This window comes from Tamandua tetradactyla, chromosome 7 (genome assembly GCF_023851605.1).
Source record: "Tamandua tetradactyla isolate mTamTet1 chromosome 7, mTamTet1.pri, whole genome shotgun sequence".
Taxonomy (NCBI): domain Eukaryota; kingdom Metazoa; phylum Chordata; class Mammalia; order Pilosa; family Myrmecophagidae; genus Tamandua; species Tamandua tetradactyla.
In genome coordinates this window covers 58037654-58047053 of record NC_135333.1, presented here as the reverse complement: position 1 = coordinate 58047053, position 9400 = coordinate 58037654, and the positions used below count along the sequence as shown (strand labels likewise).

General features: G+C 39.5%; 1 protein-coding gene across 3 annotated transcripts in view; it reads right to left on the bottom strand.

The window, feature by feature from the left end:
• Window positions 1–1782: 1782 nt before the first annotated feature.
• The window catches only part of IL15RA (interleukin 15 receptor subunit alpha), a 77988-nt gene continuing 70370 nt past the window's right edge, over window positions 1783–9400 (bottom strand). For 2 of the 3 annotated variants that reach the window (XM_077169493.1, XM_077169495.1), the window contains 2 exons: window positions 6175–6259; window positions 1783–3344 (listed from right to left, as the gene is read on the bottom strand). In XM_077169493.1, the coding sequence (XP_077025608.1) occupies window positions 3242–3344; window positions 6175–6259 (188 nt within the window). In that variant the 3' untranslated portion in view covers window positions 1783–3241. Of the gene's footprint in view, window positions 3345–5775; window positions 6044–6174; window positions 6260–9400 lie in introns of those variants that run through there. The other variant, XM_077169494.1, reaches the window with a different exon arrangement.

The following is a 9400-nucleotide window of genomic DNA, read 5'->3' as shown; positions in this document are numbered from 1 at the left end:
TCCCAGACCAAACTGGCCTCCTCTCAGGAGGAAAGAGTCACCTGCATCAGTTTTCTTTGAGGGTGAAACCCAGCAGGTTGACAGAATTTCCTATGAAGCCTCTGGACTCTGTGTTTTTTATGGTGCTTGTCTGCCTGTGGGTCCCACCAGCATAAGGTGATGTGCTATCCTTATCATCAGCAGACTCTCCCTGCTGGGGTGTGGTTGAGACAGAGGAGAGGTTGTAGTCTGACTTTAATCACTTCATTTTTCCAGAACCTGGGGTCTGAATTCCTTGAGGGAGGGATTCCACCTGAGCTGCATCCCACCCCTTTCCTGGGGAAGCACAGGCTCCAGACAAACTCTCAAACAAACTTATTTCCACCCATGACTGGGGCAGTTGGAGCCTGAGAAGCCCTGCAGCTGTATCAAAAGAGGAGTCAAATCATAGAAACACAGCCACAAAAGAGAAAAAATAATCCTTTTCAGAGCAGGACCCCCATTCCTGGTTTTGCCAATCAAGAGCTTAAGTTGGTATGTTGCTGTGTGTATCTCCAGGTCCTATGTGCCCCCTCCTTTCCTTCAGGGCCCAGACCCTTTGAAGCATTTTGTGCTGTTTGATCCAAAAAAACCTTTTTTTTTTCTTTTTCTTTTTCTTTTTCTGTCAGCCCTGCCCCCTCTGTGCCAGGGCAAAATCCAGCAACCTCAGCTTTTTCTTGAGGTTTAGCTGAGCTGGGGGTCCATTTTTAGTAGTCAGAATTTGCTAATTAATTCCACAACTGGAACTTGGTTGTGCTCAGCTCTTGCTGCTGGTAAAGTTTCCTTCCTTTCCCCTCTAGGAAGCAGCCTGTGGGGGGAGGGGCACCGGCCACTGTGGCTTGGGGAACTTACGATTCTAGGTTGGCTTGCAGCCGGTCCAGCTGGTCCAGACTGGGGTATGCTATGTGTTCAGTCACCGACGTGGCCCCAGCAGTTCTTCTGTACTGTTTCTGGCTATCTACTAGCTGCTCTGGAGGATGAACTAAATCCCACACCTCACTCAGCTGCCATCTTGGCCCTGACTACAGAAGCTGAAAACAGTTCTTACTTTCAAGATATTAATCACTGCTTGATGAATAGACTCTGCGGTTATGATATGTTTTGGCACTGTTACTATTTACTTAGTCAAACATTTTCCCAGAAGGACCACACCAACTGTATGATCATTTATTTTACCCCTTTAGGTCTAATATGTTCTGATTTTATACATACATGTATGTTTCCTGATCTTTTCCTACCTCAGCACCATCCAACCCTGCTTGCTTCCATTTCTAGATATAACTTTTGTTGCGTAGTATGTTTGACTTGAACTTGGTTGATTCCTGATGGTTCACAGACTTCTCCATGGTGAACCTGAACCAGATGATTCTACGGCCCTACATGAGCCCCCACAAGTCATCATACACATCCTTTTCCAAAGGCCATATGAATCCGCAGTACAAATCTATGAATTAGTCCTTTCAAAAGCTTCTGGTTCCAATGAATTCAATCTGTCCAATTATTTTGTCAATTTAGAGGTCTAAAAATAACAAGTGTCATGCTCTTAAAACTTCTTACAAAGAACAGACTGGATCCAGCTAATGGTAAATTCTAGAAACTTAGGGGCAAGCAGCTAAAGAGAGCTGCAAAAAGTGTGAATTATCAGCCAGGTTCTAGATAATCAATTAATAAGGCCAATAGTAAATAAAATGGCTCAAACTGTGTTAGAAATGAGTTTTTCTATTTATTGAAAAAGATATTGCAAATAGTGAAAATGGTGTGGCTCCAAAAGTTCCTAATACCAACGAATTTAATTGCTACTCATTATGTTGCAGTCATCTTTTTTTTGGCATGGGCAGCATTGGGATTTGAACCCGGGTCTCTGGCATGGTAGGCGAGACTTCTGCCATTGAGCTACCATCACACCACCTGCCACCATCTTTTTTGATGACCTGCAGAGTAAGAAATGGAACTCTGAGAGCTGGTGGCATGTGATTGGTCACAGTGACCATACCTCACTTCCCAGATGTTTTGGTGGGACCCCTGGTTACATGTGGGGGTGGTTGGTAGCTGGCTTATAGTCATGATTGCATCTCTCCTACTCCTCAACGTCCTCTTTCCACCCCAATTCTGTTCAGCTCTGACACAACTAGCCATGTGGCCTGGGCATGTCAACTTCTCTAGGCTCATTTTTCTCATATATAAATGAGGAAGAGGGATTAGGTCATGATTTTATAAATAAATATCAAAAACTGCAAAGAACATGCAAGAGAGAACAGTGGAGGGAAAGGAAGAGATGGTGTGTGTGCTAGTAAATACCCACCAAAAACTCAGGCATGCCTGGGTCAGAGCCTGTCACTGTCTATATTTGGTCACACTGCTTCTCTCCACATGGAAATTCTTTTCAATCTGCCATCAGATCCAGTTTTTGACAGGATTTTTATCTCCTCTTAGGAAGAAAAGCTGAGCTCAATCATTTTGGACACTGCATTTCTGCTCTTTCCTCTTTTTTTTTCTTTGTGATAAATTTCTCATGATTCTTCTAGTACATAATATTTTTTGTATTGAAAAATAGACATTTTAATTTATTTATACAAGGTGCAATTTCAAAATATAAACCATATGTAGATACAATAGAGAAGGAAGTATAAATATAAATGCATATTCTTTCTGAATCCTTAAATTTAGAAAGGATTCACTGTGCATAGTTTCTCTTCTGCCAGTTCAGTGCTTTCTTTCAATGCATTGCAGAATGTGCAACTGGAAACAGTCTTTAGGAGCTGAAAATGCTGGCGTCATCCTTGTAGACAATGTCCAAGCCAGGAGGAGCCTACAGTTAACTCAGAGCCTCGGGAATACATTTTTACTCTGTCACCTACAAGTCAGGATGAGGGGCAGAATAAAGAACCAAGTTGATAAGCTGTCCTGAGTAAATGTCATAATGAAATAAAAATCCTGATGAAGAAGACCTGACACCTTCAACCTCTCCCCAGAAAGCTTCAGCTGCTCTGACTCTGGGAGCCAGGCCCCTGGACCGGAGGCACAGCATAACAGTCTGGCAGAGTGCATCCATACTCAAAACAGGGGATGCCTGAGCTGGGCACAGCTAATGAAACAATTAACATAGTACTCAAAACAAGGGGTGACATTATTCTGGTGGGCTTTTTCCTGGTGCCTAACGCCTTGAGCATTCTGCAGGGCCTCTTCTGCTAAAGAAGAGTTGGCTTGGTTTTCTTCTGGAGTTTCAGAGGTTACTTGGGTAGTTCTCTAAATCTTCCTCTTCGCTGCCAGTTCCCCCAGTCATTGGTGTATCTTCCATTTCAATCCTGGGTGTTTGCGAAGGTGACCTGCAAACCAGATAATTCACAGGTTTTTAAAAGAGTCATGAGAGAGTTGACCCCAAATCAAGGAAGTAGACATTTATTACTGAACACACATGCTCAGCACTGTGTGGCTCACATCAGCAGGAGGGCTCCTACCCTTAAGAATCATTAACATGCTTTCACCTCAGAGCAGGCAAAAATGGAGAAGCCTAGACTACATAAACTACAAAACATTTCAATCCTATTTTGGTATTTTCATGTTTCCCATCCACACAGATTTCCAAATGATTTTGGAGCAACTCACCCCATCCACTCCCACTTTACCAATCCACTACTGAAAAACAGTTCAGATGGTAGGCAGCGGGAAAAAGAAAGAGTAACCAGGAGCCATGCTAAGCCAGGCTTGATAACCTGCATAAAATGGTTTTAATATTTATAAAGCTTTTAAAACAATTCCTGGCACTTACTAAGAAATAAACAAATACATGAATCAGACCCTGAATAACCAAGAGTAGGTGGAAGTGGAACATTTTGTTCATATTTTTTTGCCTACCTGTCATTGAACTACTTGAATATTCTTAGACCCTGAATATTTGTGTGAGCACTTTCTTCCAGGAATTATATAATCTGACCTACTACCTTTAAGGTAAGCACTTTGAGCTCTTTGGAGTGAGAGCTAAACTATAAATCAGGCCTCTAGGGCAATTCACCAAAAATCAATTTGCTAGACGCAAATTTGTTGATTGGCAAATCTACCTAATAAGTAATTTGCAAAAAATCAGTTTATGGAAATTCACCTAATGACCGAGTAATCATACTTATCAAATTTACCAATTCTTCTTAGGATATATTCATGGATATTTATTTAATATAGTCAATGAATATTGATATTTTTCTCTTATGGATGTATATACCAAGTTTACCAATTCTCTTCAAGAATGTAATTTTTAAAATAATGTGTCTCCCTACATATATGTATTTCAATATCTATATATATACACACACACACACACAGAGGCAGAAATGTGACATATATGTATCATAGGGAATTTTGTTCACGTATTTTTTGGGGGATGCGGTGCATGGACCGGGACTTGAACCCAGATCTCCTGCATGGCAGGTGAGAGTTTCCCACTGAACTACTTGTGCACCCTAAGAATGTACTTTTAATGGATTATTCTTAAACAGTCAATGAATATATTCTTTTAACTATAATGAGTAAATAGACTCAAAGAATATATTTTTGACTATGTTAAAAATATATTATATTGTCATTATAATCTTCTAAGAATTCACCATTTTATGCGGAAATTTTTCCATTACAATGATACTTTGAAAATCCTTTTAAAAGTCATTTTCTGTTTTGTCAACATTTTAACATTTTCATGATTATTTTGAAAAATTTTCAAATAAGATATTGTATTGGTTTGCTAAAGCTTCCAGAATGCAATATACCAGAAATGGAATGGCTTTTAAAAAGGGAATTTATTAAGTTGCAAGTTTACAGTTCTAAGGGTAAAAAAATGTCCAAACTAAGGCATCCAGGTAAAGATACCCTGACTCAAAAAACGGCCAATGACATTCAGGGTTTCTCGGTCAGTTCTGAAGCAGCTGCTCTCCAGGCATCTGCACCAAGGTTTCTCCAAAATGTTTCCCCTTTTAAAGGACTCTAGCAAACTAATCAAGACCCACCTTGAATGGATGGAGTCACATCTCCATCTAATCAAAAGGCCACACCTACAATTGGTTTTGCCACATCTCTATGGAAGTAATCTAACCAAAAGGTCACAACCACAAATGGGTGTGTCACATCTCCATGGAAACAATCCAATCAAAAATTTCCCACCCTAAACAATAGGTCTGGCCCCACAAGATTGGATCAGAATTAAAATATAGCTTTTCTAGAGTACATAGTAGTTTCAAACCAGCACATATGTCAACCCTTAACTTTTTGTTTTCTTGACTATTTTCAACTATTTTTGAAGTTTATAGCATTTCTTATTGGTTGTAATGGTATTAACAGCTTTTGAAGATTTGTGTGAAGGTTTAGATGACTGGCTTTCATTCTGGCTTGACAGAAGTATTCCATGGAATGTTAATTTGGTCAAAGTGAAGTGCAAAATGTGGCTTAATTTTCACATTGATATGAACATAAAATTTAGAAAAGAACATTTTATAACTAGTAATTAAGAGCTTGCTTTCAACCAATCTGATACCCATTTGATGCTAAGGAAAGAGCCAGAGCAACCACATCAATATGGAATGCTGAAATACTGGTTACTATTGATAGTATAAATTAAGGCAAATATGCCATGAGAGGCTTTAATTGAAGAATGGTAAAAATGCCTAATGATTAGAAAAATTTTTTAAAAATGGATATTTCAGGAAGTGGTAGAAATAATCTTGTTCACAAATATAGAATTTTGATTATTAGAAATACAAAATTAAGGCTGCCATGAATAAATACATTTACAAGAAAAATATAACCAGATTTAATCAAGAATACATTCAGAGGTGCATCATAAGGAGAACTGACCAAACTGCATAGTCATCAAACTGGTCAATTGGCATATCATTTCTTTCTGAACTGGCTCTTGCTCAGTTGGCCGACTTTCCAGAGCCAGGCTCTTGTGACCTCCATTTCGGACTGGCGGTCTGAGAATGGATTTGGGCAGTGAAGTTTCTATCTTGGGCTGCCTCTGACTGCTTGGCTGACATTTCTTCTGGTTGGTAGAGAAGGAGGTGGGTGTTAGGATCTATGGCGAGGAAAGGACTTCTTTCTTTGAGAGGGCATACCGGGAATCATAATGTAACTAACTCTCTGCCGGCAGTGTGATTCTCCTGTGTTACTCACCTGGCTTTATTGTAACGTGCCCAAACAAATGCCACACATATTCCCGCAAGCAGGATGACAAATATGGTAGATGTGGAGACTGCCACTGTAAAAGAACAGAACTAAGGTGGTATCTTGCTAAAAGTCCAGTAACTTATCTGTTTCTAAGAACCCAAAAGCCCTTCACAGTTCACATTCCTGGCAGGAGGCTCCAAGCTTTCCCAACCAGTTTACTGGTCATTGACATTTCTTAAGGGTTCACAGAATGTGATCTCTTCTACATCTGGGCAAAAAGACCCTCTCCTGCAAACATGGCCAGTTCAGCCTGTCCCCATTTATTTCCCCCTATATCCCCTGCTCCTAATCCTTGTCTTTCTCCAGCAAGGTGGTGGGAGTAGATCAGCAGGAGAGTAAGAGCCTCAAAGAGCTGAAGGTGGGGTGGCAGGATGGAAGTATAATGAGGAAGAAGAGGCCAGGACTTCAGGAGAAGGAAGACCTGCTGTTAAGCCCATAGCTGAGAAAACAGATGGGGAGTAGCTCCTCCTCAGTCATTCCCTGGCATAACATCCCCCTTTCTTCAACCTCACAGCATTATAATTTGTAAACAACAGCATTTGGTGTCATTTCCTTACAATTTCATCATTGTTGTTTTTTTAATTGCAACTTTTAATGGCAGAGAAAGAGTGACTAGGAGAAATAAGAAGTGTTCAAAAGAACAAGGTACTGACCATAGAAAAGAAAAATAGAAAGGAATCATTCTATTATAGAACACTATTCTACGTAGTATTCTATTATAGAGGAGGACTTGGGTGGAAGGCCGGCAGCTGTGGCTGCATCTGAGATGTATTATACAGGACAGGAAGAGTGGGGTCTTCATAAGGAAGCAAGGGGCTTAGCATGAGGCGGCGTGAACATAACTTTTTAAAAGAACACTTTCATCATTAAGATGATCCAAGCAGATTTGGCCAGGATGCCTTAATATTGTGAAATATCCCTACAGAAATCACCCAGCTGTCCTGTGGGCAAGATGACAATTCAGAACAGCTGGAGAAGCAGGAGGTTCACTGTGGACTCTGACTCATGCATGTTCACGGACTGCCAGAGCTTCAAGGACCTTTGCCTGCACAAACGGAACACACGCAGTACATAACCTTGTATACGAGGATAAATCACTCAAACAGAACTCTGCTGAAAAACAGCTAACTATAAGGATGTGGGAAACAATCAGATTCTCTGTTGTGTAGTAATGTAAATTGTACAATCTTTCTCAAGTGCAACTGGCAAATATATCAAAAGCCTTAGGAGAAGAGCATGCCTTTTGACTCTTTCCACTTCTAGTTATCTGAAGTAAATAGAAATGGATGAACAAAGGAATATAGACAGGACTACCCATTGAAGTATTGTTTAAAATAAGTTTAAAATGTTAACTTAAATCTCTTATTAATAGAAATTGATTAAATTGTAGTACACTCATAAAAATGGGATACTGTTCAGTTTTAAAACTTATAAAGCAGATCTATATTTATTGACATGGAAAGAAGTCCACAATATCTTCAGGGAAAAAAGCTGGTTGAAAGAAAAATAACCAAAAATAATCTCCAAAAAGCTATGTGTGTAGCCATATACAAGGAAAAAAGTCTTGAAGAATATATACCAAAGTGTTAAGTAATGATGAAAATAGACTTAATCTTTATTACGTTAAAAAAAATGTTTGTTTTTTTCCTTAAAGCTATGCATTGATATGTAATTAGAACAATAATATTAGAACAATAATGTTACCAAAACTAAACAACTCCTAAATAAAAGTAAACACAGAAAAGTTGTTCCAAAAGAAGTAACAAAACACGGGATAGGAATGAAAGATGTTTTGTGTTTTCAGATTTATATCAATTACCATTAGGACTAAAAAAAGAAGTATTGTTTTTAACAAAGCTGTTGCTCCTTATGGTAAAATATTTCTTCTTATTTTTGGCTAATAAGCTTGGCATGGCATTTACTGTAGACGGGGAAATTTATGGGAAAAGGCAAGTGGATGTAAACTTTAGTTTTACTTTCACAATGCTTCTTCCTATTTCTTTTCGATGAGAATAAAAACTGCACACTTGAAAAACCCTCAAGAGAAGAGGGCTCCTGAGCACTGACCAAGCACAACCATTTGAATTCGTGATTTAAACCCAGACCCTTAGATAGCAAACCTAGTAAAGAAATTGAAACTAGATGCATTAGGACAAAGAATTAACTTACCAACTGCCAGCTCGCCACCTTTTGTGTTTCCCAGGGGGTGTGTGAATTGGAGAAAAAGGAAAATAAAGGGAACTGATGACAAGGAGAAGAGAGGAGGGAGGAAAGGTTTGGAGAGGGGGGAAGAAAGAAGTGCTTATCCTACAGAGTGCAGAAAGGCTAGTTGCTTCCCCTACCCGGCTTACAGTGCATATTTGCTCTAAGACAGAGAAAGCAGTTAATGCGTAGATGGCCAGAATTTGGTAGGAATGATGAAAATGTCCTTATATAGCCATTCCCCTAAGAGAACTTAGCTCCAAGGAGATTAAGACCAATACTTTCCTACTCAGAGGCTTGTGGACAGAACTGTGCATCATGATTTACTCTGAGTAAGAACGAAGAGAATCTAAATCTAACACACAAGCATTTCCGAAACACACCTAGCGAGTGGTAGCATAGGATCAGAAAAGTTTTCTATGTAAGGACTATTCACTCCTTAGCAGTGCCCGGCCGAACTAGGGCACTGAAGGAGCGGTAATCCTGACATCCCCATGGCCAGAAGGGCTGTGTACTGGCATCCGATGACAGCAGCTGTGAAGTAGGAATAGCAGTTCATTCTTCGTGGGCAGTGGCTTCTTTTTCTATCTCTTACCATATGAAGTACATAAATGCTGGCTTCAGAGTAGGTACTCAACAAAAACTTAATTGATTGAATGAAGTGTTTTAAATTCCATTAAGTTGAAGTGAATTTAGAGTGACAGCCTTTTGAGGAGAAATCAGCATTCACTGCAGTTTAGACCAAAGCTGGCAAAATGGATTTTAAATGAACAGACACAGCTCTGGGTAAAAGCTGAGCTACTGACTACAGCAATTTATTTCGGGATGTGAAAGACTAGAGGCATAAATGCATTCTGAAAAATAAACTCTTCTCTCCTAGTGAACAAAAGGAATATGACAGCGTAAATATTGTTGGGAGCAACATTCTAGACTTTTATTTTATAATCCGGAGCCTTCAAGAATATCCTAG